Below are 16355 nucleotides of genomic sequence, written 5' to 3'. Positions count from 1 at the left end.
AAGGGCGTGGCTATAGAGCAGTTCAGGCTGACACTGCATCACTTTAGAGCAATTAGTGCTACCGTCTCCATGTTCAGACACAGTGCTTCCACTAGCACGCACGCAAACGCTCAAGCTTCAGGACAAGCCAATATACCATCTGAACTTGTTTTATCTGCTTCCTCAAATAACGTTAAAGGAAAAATGCGTTTCTTTCTTCACCAGTTTTCTGAGGTGAGAAAGAAGGCTCAGTTTTAGTTGTGACTAAGGAGAAGCTGGGAATGGGGGCATGCACAGGACTCCCACACTCAGGGTGGTGGGGGCACAACTGCTCTGCCAGGTCCTTTTAAAAATAAAAGGAAGCACACTGTGCTGGCTGGTTTTGGTCACCTTGACACAAATCTAGGCATGTCTGGGAGGAAGAAATCTTAGTACAGAAAATGCCTCCTCGAAAGACGACTACAGGAAAACCTGAAGGCATTTTCTTAATTAATAATTAACAAGGGAGGGCCGAGGCCTCCACGGTGGTGTCCGCCCTAGGCAGGTGGCCCTGAATAGTTAAGAAAGCAGGCCGAGCTGGCCAGGAAGCAGCACCCTCCATGGCCTCTGCATCAGCTCCTGCCTCCCTGTTCCTGCCCTGACTGCCCTCAATGGCCAACGAACTGTCAGATGAAACACCCTTTCCTCCCCAGTCTGCCTTTGGTCACTGCGCTAGTTACCACAGCAGCAGAGACCCTAACACACAGCGTTCAGATGAATTGCACAATAAGCTTCACTCCACAAGTCTATCTTTTCCTTGATTTTTTTTGTTTACTATTCAAGACTGCACGCACTGATCATTTCTCCAACGATATGGCAGCGTATAACTGCGTACAACGCTGTGGGCTGGAGAGATGGCTCAGCAGTTAAGAGCACCGCCTCATCTTGCACAAGACTTGGGTTCAGTTCCCTGCACCAACACAACAGTTTACAACCACCTGTAACGTCAATTTCAGGCAATCTTTTGGCTTCGTTAAGCACCAGGTACACAGACATACATGCACGAAAACACTTATACATACAAACTATACACACAAAATAAAAATTTTTAAATGTTCACTACAGAACTGAAATGCTTTATGTTTGGTTGGAGCCTGCAACACGGAAAAATAATTATGTCCAAAACACCATTTTTAAAAAGGTCAGCCCCTTGGTTCAGCGGAAGGGAAGACTTCCCTTGGTCCTGTTCTCTGTAGGAATGTAGCGTTATTTTTGTGTGTTTCAGCGCATGGGGAAACAGAAACGAAGTGTGCTGCGGGAGAGCTCAGAAGATGGGGTTATGCAATGCTGAGCCCAAGGCTGGATAGCACTGATACTTTGTACACATTTAAACATGACTTGGAAATCTAAGACAACATTTTTAGAAGGTTACATTCTTGCAAAGGCCAGGAAGCATGAAGTATTAGAAAAAGCTCCCTCAAACATCTGGAGCAGTAAGTTAATATACACAGTAGGAATGACCTGGAAGTTCAGACGCAGACACGTACATGACTTCTTTGTTCCTCCGAGGCCCCTCGAAGGGTCTGAAGGGCAGCGAGCCCGTGGCTGCGTGGTAGAATGTCACGCCCACACTCCACAGATCAACGGTCGCCCCGTACTTCTTCTGATGGTCCTTTCTCAGCACTGCCCTCTCATACATGTCCGGGTGCTAAAGAGAAGGCACAGGCTGGTGACGTACGGAGTATGAAACTAGTATTCAACAATGCTACAAGTCCTATCACGTTTCATAATAATTTCACTTTTCCATTCTCAAAAGACTGATTTGGGCTGGGGAGATGGCCTCAGTGGGTAAAGGTGCCTGCAAGCAAGTCTGGTGACCCTGAGTTCAATTTCTGGGACCTCCATGGTAAAAGGAGAGCGGTAACCGCCACAAGGTGTCCTGACTCCTATGGGGCGCCATAGAACACACATGTAATAAGAATGTAAGCTCATCAACTCTAGACAGACCCCGCCCTCCTTTGTGGCAATGACCTAATTTGCTGCATCCCATCAAAGCAGACCCCTTCTTCACTGTACTGAGCCCGCCCACACTGGGGCCTTTCCTGGCCAGGGGCTTCTCAAGTCTCCTGTGCCTCTTCTTGTACAGATAGACCCATGCACTGGGGCCGTGGAGACGGCTCAGTGCTTACGACTAGTGGCTGCTCTCCTAAAGTCCCAGGTTACATTCCCAGCACCCACATAGCTGTTCACAAACTTAAGTTCCAGGGGCTCCTGACACTTTCACACAGACATGCAGGCAGGTAAACATCAATGCACATAAAATAAAAATAAATAAAACAAATCCATTGATTTAGTATATAACTGTAAAACTATCAAGAATGTTTATTGCTGGCTTTTTTGTTTTGAGTTAGGGTTTCACTATTTAGCCCGTGCTGATCCCGAATGTTCTATGTAGATCTGGTTAGCCCTGAAATTGTACCTATTCTCTTGCTCCTGCCTCTCGAGTGCTGGATCAAAGCTGTGAGTCACCACAGCTGGGACAACTTCTGAGATTGTCCAACAGAAAATGACAGTATAGTTAGAAATCAATTCCTAATTTCCTTATTACACACCATATCCATCGGAACAGAAAACAATAATTATGGAATACTTTATAGGCCTGTGACCAGTAGCTCCACGTATAATACACCCATCTGGTTATTAAACGAAATCACCAATAGCGCGTGACTTACCAAGTACTCTTCTGTGCCGTACAGAGACACAAACTGTTCATCGTCCTCCAGCTCCCTGGCGGCCCCGAAGTCTGTGAGTTTGTACACAGACTGCCCGTCTTCCCCTATGACGCGCATGATGTTTCCTGGCTTGATGTCACGGTGCACTATACCGTTCTCTCGGAGGTGATTCATTCCGCCCACTTCAGCAGTAAATACAAAACAAGGAATCTTAATGTCAGCCTCCATCTGTACACGAGTCCCAAACTCACGGACAGGATGCATTCACCCTCACCCAAACGTACAGCTTTGTACAAGCTGGCTTGAGGTCCTTCTATTCTATCCCCCTCTGTACAATGCCCACACTCACACTCCCTAGGCACAAGTGTGTGACATTCTTATGTTTCACAAGAAGTTTTAGTAAGAATTATGGTCCACGGAATTGTGCTGTCTTTGGTAATTATTGGGCAAATGGACCAAAGAGTCTCGAAGCTGTGGCCTCCTGATACTCTGGTGACACAGACAACTCCCACAGACGGCCATCTTTCACCAGTTTTACACTTTGTCGTTGTTTCTGAGACGACAGCCCAGGCTGTCCTTGAACTCACGAAGACACCCCCCCGCTCCCCCCCCCCCCCCCCCGGGCTGGGCTTAAAGCTGAGTGCCACCTTGCCACCTTGCTTTATTTTGGGGAAAAAAGTCACAAGAAATAAACTGGCTTCAACATAGAAAACAGTAAATGAGTAGCAGGGGGGCGGACGCAGTGTGACCGATAAAGATGGCTTCCTTCCGGTGACAGTACCAGGCAGTCTCTGTCCTCTCCAGAGGAAAGGGCCTGGCGCTGTGGCAGCTGAGCTGTGGGGCTGACGGGCAGGCATCAGCTGACATCACAGACTCTCCATCTTCAGCTCCTCAAACATTTGACTCATTTCTTTCCAAGAGTTATTTCATTTGTCTTTTAAAAATAGTCATTTATATACACATACCTTGCCATTCATTTAGGAAGTGTACCATTTAATAGTTTTTAATAGAGTTGTACAACTGTCACTATTAACCGCACATTGTTCTCATGCTCCAAATAAAAATTGTTTCCACCTGGCCTAGCAGTACAGCCACTAGGAGGCGCTGTCAGACTCTGCAGTCACTCGCCTGCTATTTGTCTCTGGATTGACACATCATGTGGTTGGGACTGTGTGATACTCTGATTTGTCTCCTGCTTCTTCCATTTCTGTCTCAGCCTCATTTTAGCATATGTCAAGATTTCATTTGTTGCTTTTTAATTAAGGGATGTATTTATTTTTTATATGTATGTGTGGTTAGTTCTTGCCCACTTGACACAAACTAGAATCAAGAGGGAAGAGGAAGCCTCGGTTGGTGGGTACAGGCCTCCATCAGACTGACCTTTAGCCATGTCTGTGGCATCTTGATTACTAGTGATGTGGAAGGGCCTAGTCCACTGTGGGCAGTGCCGCCCTGAAACCGAGCCTGAGCGATCGAGAGAGATCAAGGGTGTTCCTCCACAGTCCATCCAGTTCCTGCTGTGGCTTCCCTCACTCAGAGAGGCCTGTGATCAGGAACCGGAAGCCAAGCCAACCCTTCCCTCCCCAGTACTTTCAGTCACCGTGGGCAACACAGCAACAAAAAACACCAAACTAGAAAAAACTGCTTCCACCTCCCAAGTGCTGGAAACATGTACTTCCCTTACCTCACGTGGCTCCATTTCTTCCATGAATGAGTAGTACTCTTATTATACAGCTATAAAATATCTTAATCTATTTGTCAGTTGATATTTGGGTTGTTTTGATTTTATTTTATTTTTTGGCCATTTTGAATAGTGCTTCAATGGACACAGATATGTAACATTTTATGTGGCTGTGTTTTTAGCTTTTTGGGCATGCCTGTCAGAATCGCCACAGCATAGTTAGTTTGTATTCAGTCTTCTGGAACTGTTAGGACTGCTGTCTAAAGGGCTGCATTACTGCACAACCCTACAGCGGTGCCGTGCGAGGCAAAGCCACCTCTCCACTCTGCCAACGCTTGCTCTTGGTCTGCCAAGCAGTCCATCTTCATGGTAGGAAGTTGATTTTCCTTAGAACTGCCTCAACGATTAACGGTGATGAGTACTGTTTAGTCCACTTGTCCAACATCTGTCTATCCATGCTTTTTGACAAATGTCTGGTCAAACCCTGTGACAAATTCTAAAGTTGTCTTTTGGGCAGGGCGTCTGGACAACATACAACATGTGTAATCTTCAAACACTTTCTGCTTTATGGGCTCTCTTTTCAATTATCATCGCAAATAAGCTGTGGTTTTAATTTTTTGTTTATTTTATGTATGTGTGCTCTGCCTGCATGAAGAGCTGTACACTAAATGCCTAGTCCCTGTGGAGGCCAGGGAAGGCCACTAGCAGACCGGCTGGGAGCAGCCCTGTGGGGGCCGGGAACTCAGCTTGGGTCCTCCGGCGGGCAGAGGTGTGGTCCACTGCTTAGCCCTGTCTCGAGTCCTAAAGTAAGTTTTTAATGCTGCTAAAGTCCAATTTATCTAATTTTTCTTTTATGCACTTGTGCTTTTAGTGTGGTTTCCTAGAAAAAACTGAACAAGAGCTTTTTGTTTTGAATGTAGGGAATTATTTTTTTCATTCTGTATCTTTAAATAATATATGCATGAAACCATATAAGCAAACACAAATATAAAATCATATAAACATACCCACATCTCGTAAAACAATTAAAAATTCTGATTCTGGAAGTCCATAGGCATTGGATGGCTCCTCTAAAACAGTATATAAACTCCCACAGGGACAGAATTCCATAATAAGTACTTTATGTCTTGTTGTTGTCTGGAAAAAGAAAAAAAAGGTTACTAACTGAGAATCCACAGGAAAACGAACAAGACCAAAGCCGGCTGACTCTAGGCAGTACCTGCCTACCAGACCTCATTCCAGTGCAGGACACGCTACAATGGCAAAGTTACTAAGAACTTGTTCACCGGGACTGAGAAAATGCTATATCTGTATAATAATGGCTTCCAAACTGCTATTACATAAAGCTGAGGGGCTGGAGATAGCTCAGCGATTATGAGCTCTCATAAGGAGGACCTGTGCTGGGATGCCAGCACCACACGGGGAGGCTCACACCACCCAGGCGCCGCACGGGGAGGCTCACACACCCAGGCACCACACGGGGAGGGGCTCACACCACCCAGGCACCACACGGGGAGGGGCTCACACCACCCAGGCACCACACGGGGAGGCTCACACACCCAGGCACCACACGGGGTGGCTCACATAACTCCAGCTCTGGGGGCTCCATCACTGTCTTGTTCTCCCCAGACACTAGAACACACGTGAGCATACAGATGTAAATAAAACATAAATCTTCATAGATAGATAGATCATATCACTTATAAACTAAAGTTCAGTTCGTGTGGAAGGTGAGTCAGTGAAAACTAGGCAAATCTCATAGTGGCAGTGTTAATGCTTTTGTTCAAATCATTTAGGTTTTTTTGCATAACAACATATTTAGGACAAATCTCCTTCTTACACTAAGTACTTTTACTTCACGAAATGGAGTCCTAGCCATGAAAATGATCAGCTAGCGGCGAGGCGCTCAGAGGTTAAGAGCGTGCGCTGCTCCTCCGAGGGAGGGTGGGGGCTGAACTTCCATCAGAGAGCTTTCGACTCCTGCAGTGCCCACCAGAGGACCTGCTGCCCGCCCTCTTCTGCTCGCAAGGATACCTGACCAGTACATACATGTACTCAATACACATACACATAACACAGAACTCAAAATAAAAACCAAACTTGAGGAAAACAGAGAAAGAAACAAGACGGCAGAAGAGTTCAAAGGCCTGGCTTGGTCATCCCCACCTCAGCTAAGAGACAAGCAGTGCCACGCCTGGTCTGAGCCTGGCCACGCCGGGCAGCGAGCCGCTGTGCGCCGTACTCACACAGCTTCTCAAGCAGTCGTTACTAGGAGGGCACCAATTCACACCTTAACACACTAACTCTAATTGATACTTGATCAACCCTAAGAAATAATGACTCAGAACGAGGTCACCAGGGAAAGGAGTGTACAACACTATTTTAAGAAGATCTTTACTGAACAGCCACATCTAAGAGTAGGATCTCTGCTTCATTATCTCGAATAGTTTTCCTAATGGTACACTTAATTTTAGCCATTCTCCCCAAGATCTTTCTAATTAAGATGTTAATCTCTAAATTACTGTGAGTTTTCTCATTTTTCTGTCACTGTCTTTTTGTTTTGTTGTAACACATTTTATTCCTTATTGACATGTATGTGTGTGGGCACCCAAGTGTCTGGCTCGCAGTGTCTGGGACCTGCTGACGCTGGGCTCACAGGTTGTTTGAAGGGCCTGGTGTGGGAACTGAAACCAGACCTCTGGAAGAGTGGCCAGTTCTCTTTAGCCCTGAACTATTCTCCAGAGCCTGGTCTTTCTATAATTATGTGAATTTTACTTTAGTTAGTTTTTCTTTTCTTTTTCACATAAATAATACAAGAAACTGATTTTGTTTGTTTGGTTTTTTTCCCCAGGTCCCCCCCCCCCCCAAGGGTTTCTCTGTGTAGCTCTGGCTGTCCTGGAACTCACTCTGTAGATCAGGCTGGCCTTGAACTGAGAAATCTGCCTGCCTCTGCTTCCCAAGTACTGGGATTAAAGGCATGCGCCACCACCGCCTGGCTGTTTGTTTCTGAGACAGGGTTTCTCTGTGTAGCCCTGGCTGTCCTGGAACTCACTCTGTAGATCAGGCTGGCCTCAAACTCAGAAACCTGCCTGCCTCTGCCTCCCAGGTGCTGGGGTTAAAGGTGCCTAATTTGACACCTGTCTTTCTTCTTTCTGCTTCCATCCTCGTGACACTGTTTGCATTAGAGAAGTGTGCGGATGGAACACTCTCATAGGAGCCATGAATCCTGCGGTGTCTGGAACCCTTTCCTAGGTCCTGTCTTCTGAGTAGACAACACAACACAACACAAGCCTGAGTACTTACCTCTTCTTCAATAGCAAATAATTTGACAATGTTTTTGTGATTGAGTTTTTTTAACACTTCAAATTCTCTCATTTGGACATCCACTGGGCGAAGGAAGCTTATGTTATTAAATACTTTGACAGCATAGAGATCACCAGTTTTCTAAAAGAAACAAGAACGAGTCAGTGATGGCATGCTGGCAACCTGTATCCCCTCAGCACACACACTCCCTCAGCCCAAGTGTGTCTCAGCACACACACTCCCTCAGCCCAAGTGTGTCTCAGCACACACACACGCCCCCTCAGCCCAAGTGTGCCTCAGCACACACACTCTCAGCCCAAGTGTGTCTCAGCACACACGCCCCCTCAGCCCAAGTGTGTCTCAGCACACACACTCTCAGCCCAAGTGTGTCTCAGCACACACATGCCCCCTCGGCCCAAGTGTGTCTCAGCACACACGCCCCCTCAGCCCAAGTGTGTCTCAGCACACACACACCCTCAGCCCAAGTGTCTCAGCACACACACTCCCTCAGCCCAAGTGTGCCTCAGCACACACACGCCCCCTCAGCCCAAGTGTGTCTCAGCACACACACACGCCCCCTCAGCCCAAGTGTGCCTCAGCACACACACTCTCAGCCCAAGTGTGTCTCAGCACACACGCCCCCTCAGCCCAAGTGTGCCTCAGCACACACACTCTCAGCCCAAGTGTGTCTCAGCACACACGCCCCCTCAGCCCAAGTGTGTCTCAGCACACACACTCTCAGCCCAAGTGTGTCTCAGCACACACATGCCCCCTCGGCCCAAGTGTGTCTCAGCACACACGCCCCCTCAGCCCAAGTGTGTCTCAGCACACACACACCCTCAGCCCAAGTGTCTCAGCACACACACGCCCTCAGCCCAAGTGTGTCTCAGCACACACACACTCCCTCAGCCCAAGTGTGTCTCAGCACACACACACCCTCAGCCCAAGTGTCTCAGCACACACACACCCTCAGCCCAAGTGTGTCTCAGCACACACACACCCTCAGCCCAAGTGTCTCAGCACACACACACACTCAGCCCAAGTGTGTCTCAGCACACACACACCCTCAGCCCAAGTGTGTCTCAGCACACACACACGCCCTCAGCCCAAGTGTGTCTCAACACACACACACCCTCAGCCCAAGTGTGTCTCAGCACACATACACACCCTCAGCCCAAGTGTGTCTCAGCACACACACACTCCCTCAGCCCAAGTGTGTCTCAGCACACACACGCCCCCTCAGCCCAAGTATGTCTCAGCACACACGCCCTCTCAGCCCAAGTATGTCTCAGCAGACACACACCCTCAGCCCAAGAGTGTCTCAGCACACACACGCCCTCAGCCCAAGTATGTCTCAGCACACACACGCCCCCTCAGCCCAAGTGTGTCTCAGCACACACACACACACACACCCTCAGCCCAAGTGTGTCTCAACATACACACGCCCTCAGCCCAAGTGTGTCTCAGCACACACACCTTCAGCCCAAGTGTGTCTCAGCACACACGCCCTCAGCCCAAGTGTGTCTCAGCACACACACACACACACCCTCAGCCCAAGCGTGTCTCAGCATACACACGCCCTCAGCCCAAGTGTGTCTCAGCACACACGCCTTCAGCCCAAGTGTGTCTCAGCACACACGCCCCCTCAGCCCAAGTGTGTCTCAGCACACACGCCTTCAGCCCAAGTGTGTCTCAGCACACACGTGCCCTCAGCCCAAGTGTGTCTCAGCATATACACCCTCAGCCCAAGTGTGTCTTCTCACACATAAATAATTTTTATGTATTTATCCCTCGACCGAGCTTCCAGACCTACCAAAGGTAAAGAGTGGATCCCCCAAAGGTCACCATCTCTTACACTATAAGCAGAACTTAGAAATGGAAACACTTGTGGCAAAGACAGTTATACAGGTCACAGACGCTAACAGCTCTAATGTCAAAGGGGAACCTCTTCAGAGAAGAAATTGAAACTGAAACTCCAAGGGTCTCTCAGAGCCAAACACTCGCAAATACAACAGAGACATGGGAAGTTACACTCCACATACAAACATTGTTGTCAAAGTTAGCAAAGTAACGCAATTCAATTTTGTCATTTTTTTCCACTAGCTGTGCCAATGTGTGTCTGTGAGGAGGCCTCTGAGAATTGAGGTCGAGGGTACTTCCTGGTTAGATCGTGCCACCGCGGGTCACAGATAACACACAGCACCTCAACACACAGCTGCGACCTTTAGCACGACAAGCTCCACCTCGCCCTAAACTCTTCCCTTCTAGGCTCACCCACTTTCTTTCAATCCCTGGGACCAGCAAGTTCCCCTCAAGGTTTGCAATCAGCCTCAGTTTCCCTCTTTATCCAGGGTGACCTCTCCCTTGTACTGTACCTCACCTTCCACAGAGCCAGTCGCCTTTCTCTTCTCCCCAGAAGCATGTGCGTATAAAACTATCTGCTAGCCAGGCGGTGGTGGCGCATGCCTGTAATCCCAGCACTCTGGGAGGCAGAGGCAGGCAGATTTCTGAGTTTTGAGGCCAGCCTGATCTACAGAGTGAGTTCCAGGACAGCCAAGGCTACACAGAGAAACCCTGTCTCGAAAAAACAAAAAAACAAAAAAAAACCAAACAAAAACCAACAACAAAAAAACCCTATCTGCTGTTGTTAATGACCCACCTCTCAATATCAGGACCTGAAGACGTCTGTCTCTAAATGACCCCACTGCCCGGGTCACACCAAACACAGACATGTCGATTTCCTTATAACTATCTCAAACTCAGTCTAACATAACTTTCTTTTCCTTAAAAACTTTTTTGCTACATTTATTTATTTTACTACCTGGGTGTGTATGGGTGGAGGTCAGGCGGTGGTAGAGTCACTTTTCTCTTTCCACCGGGTGTGACTTGATTAAATTTAGGTTGTTACACTTGGTAACACCTGACCTGCTAAACCACCTTATCCCTCAAACAGGAGTTCTCTGACCAAGCGCTAGCAGGGGAAACAACATTGTTGCGAGGAAGCCAGGCTAGTCAGGGTCTGCATTCTGGAAAGGTTTGCAGTTATCACTGGGAGGTAACACCTGCAGTCACCTGCCATTCTCTGTCACAGGCCAGTTACACAAATTCTATGTAAAGATCAGCATGGTCAGCAAACGTGCCGACAGGCCACACCTCTTCACCTTTAGCCAGCCAGCTCGGGGACAGGCACCTGCCAAGCACACTGGATGACCAGAGTTCCATTCCACAACCGACAGGAGATATGTCACGGCAGCATGTGTTTTAATAAAACAGTCTTAAAGATTAAATAAGCAATATATTTTGAATGGCAGTGTATTTATGGACATGGTGTCCTAAGTCAATATCATGATCAAAATCAAAATTTTCCGCTGGGAGGCAGAAGCAGGTAGATTTCTGAGTTGGAGGCCAGCCTGGTCTACAGAGTGAGTTCCAGGACAGCCAGGGCTACACAGAGAAACCCTGTCTCGAAAAACCATATAATAAAAAAATAAAAAATTTCTTAAACAACCAAAGGGAAGCAAGATTTACAAGAGAGATTAATTTTGACTTTATTTTTTATTATTATATGTATTTTATGTACACGGGTATCTTGCCCACATATATGTCTGTGAATTGTGTTTGCTGGTGTTCTTGAAGGGCAGAAGAAAGCATAAGATCATCTGTGACTGGGTGCAGACCACTGTGGGCCACCATGTGGGTGGGCACTGCTTACCAAACCCTGGTCCTCTGTGAGAGTAGACACCGCTCTTAACCAGAGGCAGCTCTCCAGCCCAATTTTCCTGTTTCTAATCGTGGTTACTTGTCTGTGTAACCAGTGACTGCAGATGTTTGTGGAAGGCAGAAGCATGAGATCTCCCTGGAGTTGGATTCTAGGCTGCTGTGAGCCCCATGACACAAGTGCTGGGGACTAGAATCAGGTCTGCACCAGCGGTGTGTACTCTTAACTTCTGAGCCATCGCTCCCCCCCAACTCCCACGCCTCACACCCTGCCTTCTAGTGCCATCGTAAATACCTGGAGTTGTCATCACTATCACTGGGACCTTCCCACCCATTTACACTTCCATTCTGAGAGCATCCCGAAGATCCACCGCGGCCATCTAGGCACTTACAGGAAGGACTCGGAGTAGCTAATCAGGGGAAAGGACCTGGAAACAAACTATCCAGCAATGCCTTCATTCTAAACACCTCAGCCAAGTTACAGCTCCTGACTGTCAGTTTGTTTCCAGCTTACATCCTTCCTAATGCCACCTCCATACAAAATCACACCTGTCACGTGCAGGGACATATGTTATATGTAATAATTCCAGGCTCCACAGTGCCTGACACACACTAAGTCACCATTATGGTCATTTGGAACAAAGGAAGACAGAAGGTTGGATGTGTTAATACTAAATTCTGTTGTTCTCTTCTTGGCATGAAACAAACCAACATAAAGCAATTTCTAGCTAAGACCTAGGCAGGAAGGGTGGAAGTGAACATAAAGAAGACTCCAGAGCCTGAGGGCAGCAGAGTCAGAACGAAGAGGAAACCGCTAGAAGCCGCCGCACGTGACTTATGATTCATGCTTTATGAGCCACGCAGCTGCCTGTGAGGAAGGAGCCCCTCACCCCTCACGCATGCTGACGCAGTGACAATCTCACAGCTACGGGAAGACCAAGAACGCCGCCCCTCCACCCCGCCAGTAACATGTTCAGTGTCTGAAAATAAGAATTGCAGGGCTCCAATCAAAACTCACCCTAAAGCATTCAGAGTGCTGGAAAACAGGCAGCATTTCACCTGGAGAAGGGATTCCTGCTCCAGCCCTTTTCTGGCTTTCTTCACATTTATCTTCAATTTCTTTATTTTAAATGATTCTAGTTCCTTTTTTTTTTTTTTTTTTTGACTGGGTTCTTCTATATGGGCCAGGCTGCTCTGGACTCACACTTTAGAGACCTGCCTGCCTCCGCCTCCTGTGTGCGCCATCAACGCCTGGCTGGTCTAGTTAGCTTTACTTTCATCCGCCATCACAGAATCCACAGAACCCTGTGGGTTCCTGATGCACTGTGGGGAGCCCCCTTTAATCCCACCGTTTCCACCAGCTGCAGACTGCCTCATACTAGAATATGGCCTTCCAACTCCAATCTACCCTGGATGATGCTATTTATCGATGCGAATCACCTGTGGGCTCCTTTAACTCTGCATCTGCCTGTCCACCAGGCCTCCCTCCACTTCCTCCACCTGAAAGGCAGGTAGGAAACACTTTGAAATCTCTTCCAGTTTTTTTTCCATTCTGTAATCTCAGAAACTAGCACCACTATGTAAATGTGTTCACCGTCCCAATACAAGCTAGATCTTTTTGTTTGGTTGGTTTTGGTTTTTTTGGATTTTGTTTTTTTCAAGGGTTTCTCTGTGTAGCCCTGGCTGTCCTGGAACTCACTCTGTAGACCAGAATGGCCTCGAACTCAGAAATCCGCCTGCCTCTACCTCCCAGAGTGCTGGGATTACAGGCGTGCGCCACCACTGCCCGGCTTACAAATTAGATCTTAATCACAGAAACCATAAAATCCCTTTTCTTCAGTGCTTGTCAGAAGACACACCACGCCGAGAGCATGACAGACAGCGCTCTACCTACCTTGTGCCTTCCTCGGAAGACGTTCGCAGTGGCCCCCTGGCCCAAGATGTCAGACAAAAGCCACAGATGGTTGGAAGTGCTCTGCATCTTGGCTTGGTTAGGTGCTTCTCCTCACGATAAGGGGGAAGCAGAGATCTGCATGTACGCTGTTGAGGAAATAACACAGCTGAGAAACGTGTCAGCCATGGTTAGCCTGAAGTAGGACCGCCCGATATTTACTATTAGACTGAAGTGCATCAATAGACCAGGGTGAACAGTATGTCCCCAACAATGTAACAGCAACAGTGCAATAGTAAACCACATACGTTCCATCATTCATGTTACGCTTTGGAGATAGTGTTTTACCAAACTTCCCAGCCTGGCTTTCAACGCTCTGTATAACCCAGACCAGTCTTCTGTCTTAGCCTCCAGAACGGTGAATTACAGGCATATCTGGCTTTTTTTTTTAATTAAAAAGAATTGGATGTGAGTATATGAGTCCGTGCCTGTGATGCCAGAGGGTGAGAGTGGGATTCCCAGGAGCTGGGGTTATGTTGTAAGCCACCTGCTGTGGGCACTGGGGGCTCAAGCCCACCCTCCGCGAGCGTAGCAAGGGTTCCTAGCCTCTGCCAGCCCCCATGTTTGGATTTGTTCTCTATATATTCAATTTAATTTACATCTCAGAGCTGTAAGAAACATCCCTTTACCACCTAATAGTGTCTCTGCCAATTGAAACAATATTGACTATTTATCTCCTCCAATTGCTTTGGAAGATTAATTACTGATTTACAAAAATATATATATATATATATATATATATATATATATATTTTGACCAGGAATCTCTTTCGAGAGTTGGCCTCGAACCTGTAACCTTCCTGCCTTTGCCTCTCACATGCTGGGTGACCAATTAAAGAAATTACGGAAGCACAGAGAACAGTCACCGCTACATGATCGTCCCAGAAGGCAAAATTCCACCTACAGAGAAATTTTAACTGAAAAGTACAGAAGTTACTATTCTTGAAAAGCCAGTAACTCTTTTGATTTTGGGTAAGGATAGTGAAATGGCTCAGTGTGCAAATAGGCTTCCTGCCAAACCTCACAGCCTAAGGTCAGTCCCCGGGACCCATGAGGACTATCTGTGCCACAGCATGTGTGAGCCCACACACATGCGCGCACATACACACACACACACACACACACACAAATGTAAAAAACATCAAAAAGTAGTCATTTCCCTAACTTCTAAATAGACAGGGTATACACAAACCAAATATGTATTACCAAATCCTAAGATGCACCAACTGCAGTCTTGACTTTTAACATAACGGACACCAGACACACCTGTGGAGGCACATACAACCCACATCAGACTCCTTTAAGCCTGTTGTAAGGTCAGATAACAGCAAGCTTACAGTCCATTTCCAGTAAGTTAAACCTCTGATCTTCCAAGGACAGTATCATGGGAAATGGCCAAGAGTCCAAGTTTCACCAATGTCTTACACACTAGTTATACTTAGAATTTTATCCCCTATGTAATTTAGATAAGGAATTGCTTGTACAACCATTTGAACAAACAAAGGCCCCCCTTTTTGCAAAGGATAAACGCACTTATCATTTAACTAGGCTCCATTCAAGGGACAATAAACCCAAATATGTACTGAAAAAACCTTCCCTAAGTGATGCTGCATTGCTGCTAAATACACATATGTGTCTGGTGGGTAATGGAGTACACACACATCAGCTAAGATACATAAGATAAGCTCTCTCTATACCAATATAAAAAGATGGGTCCGCAATAGTAATGATTTGAAACTTTTTTCCAGGAACCCCCTCAGGACTAAAACATGACTCAGCACACCCACCGGACGATTGCTAAGTAAATCTCCCCAAATTCTGACAAGTGTACTATCTGGCATTCAACAAGTAAGTTATTGCTGATTCGGTAGGCAGTCTTCCTTCAATTGCTTAAAACGAAAGTTACCAAGGATAAAACAGGTTTGGTGGCATGGCGTACGGACAAAAGTTCCAGGATTTCCAAACTCTGCCTGTGTGTCACCCATTTATTCCGCAGAGAGCAGAGGTCCCAGAATGGGAAGGGTTACGTTTTGATGATGCATTTGACAGTTCTCGGGGAATAATCTGCCTTGGGACGACTGGCAGAAAAACACTAGGGAAATGGATCAGGGAAATAAATCCAGCAGGTGAGAGAGGAACGAGAAGACATGGGGATTTGCATTTCGCTGTGTGTACATTGAAAACGTCTCGCGTCGGTGTCCTCGGGTGAGTCAACCCTCGAGAACGCCAGTCCGTTTAAACACTGCCCGTGGTGGCCGCTGGGCCAAGGGTGGGAGCGGCGAGTCAACTCTGGGCAGGGCAGCGCTTCTGCCCGGGCGGCCGCCAGGGCCCATCCCGGGCGAGCGCGAGGCTGCCGGGCTCCCGGGGCCCCGGCCCCGCGCTGACTCAGCACGCCGTCTCCCCGACCCCTGGGCGCGCCCCCCCGCCTGCCCGCCCCGTCCGCGGGCGCCCCCGCCAGCCTCTGCCCGCCCCGCTTACCGAGCGAGCGTCCACCGCATACAGCCCGCGGCTCCGGGGCCTTCTCGCGCCCCAGGCTACTTCCGGCTTCGCCAGCCCGGGCCACGGAGCACGTGACCGATGGCGGGGCTCGCCTGCGCGTGCGCACTCCACGGAGGCCGAGCTCGCCCGGGCCGCAGTCTCCCGGGCGGAGGTAAAAAACTGCGCGGTGGCGAAGTGGCGATGCCCGCGGCCACAGGTGGACAGAGGGCTGGCCGCCGATCTCTGCCGCGTGAGCATGCTCTTTCGGTTTCTGTTTTTGAAAATGGTAATACTGGAGTCTTGACATTGAACTACTATGTGATCGAGTCCTGCTCAAGCAGGTATTCCTTACAAAGGAGTTGCTTCCACGGAAGCACGGCAGTCCGTGACTTCCACGGATCACGGAGAGCCTTCTTTTTACCCAAGGCAGACTCCAGACCGAGGGCGAGCAGACGGGAGGGGCAAGTGGTTAAGGGCAGAGGCTTTGACTGAAACAGACAAGGATCTGAAGCTGCATCTCTGCCCACTCCTGACT

The 16355-nt window shown here is 48.0% G+C and overlaps 1 protein-coding gene across 2 annotated transcripts in view; it reads right to left on the bottom strand.

The window, feature by feature from the left end:
• Tbk1 (TANK binding kinase 1) overlaps positions 1–15904 on the bottom strand; it is a 38535-nt gene extending 22631 nt beyond the window's left edge. The window contains exons 1-7 of one of the 2 annotated variants that reach the window (XM_052164957.1): positions 15821–15903; positions 14549–14608; positions 13286–13431; positions 7675–7815; positions 5379–5508; positions 2691–2872; positions 1506–1666 (exon numbers count right to left, since the gene is read on the bottom strand). In XM_052164957.1, the coding sequence (XP_052020917.1) occupies positions 1506–1666; positions 2691–2872; positions 5379–5508; positions 7675–7815; positions 13286–13372 (701 nt within the window). In that variant the 5' untranslated portion in view covers positions 13373–13431; positions 14549–14608; positions 15821–15903. Of the gene's footprint in view, positions 1–1505; positions 1667–2690; positions 2873–5378; positions 5509–7674; positions 7816–13285; positions 13432–14548; positions 14609–15820 lie in introns of both variants that reach the window. The other variant, XM_052164956.1, reaches the window with a different exon arrangement.
• Positions 15905–16355: the final 451 nt, after the last annotated feature.

The sequence above is a fragment of the Apodemus sylvaticus genome, chromosome 20 (genome assembly GCF_947179515.1).
Source record: "Apodemus sylvaticus chromosome 20, mApoSyl1.1, whole genome shotgun sequence".
Lineage (NCBI taxonomy): Eukaryota > Metazoa > Chordata > Mammalia > Rodentia > Muridae > Apodemus > Apodemus sylvaticus.
Note: the sequence above shows the minus strand (reverse complement) of the source record. Positions and strands in the feature narration are given on the sequence as shown.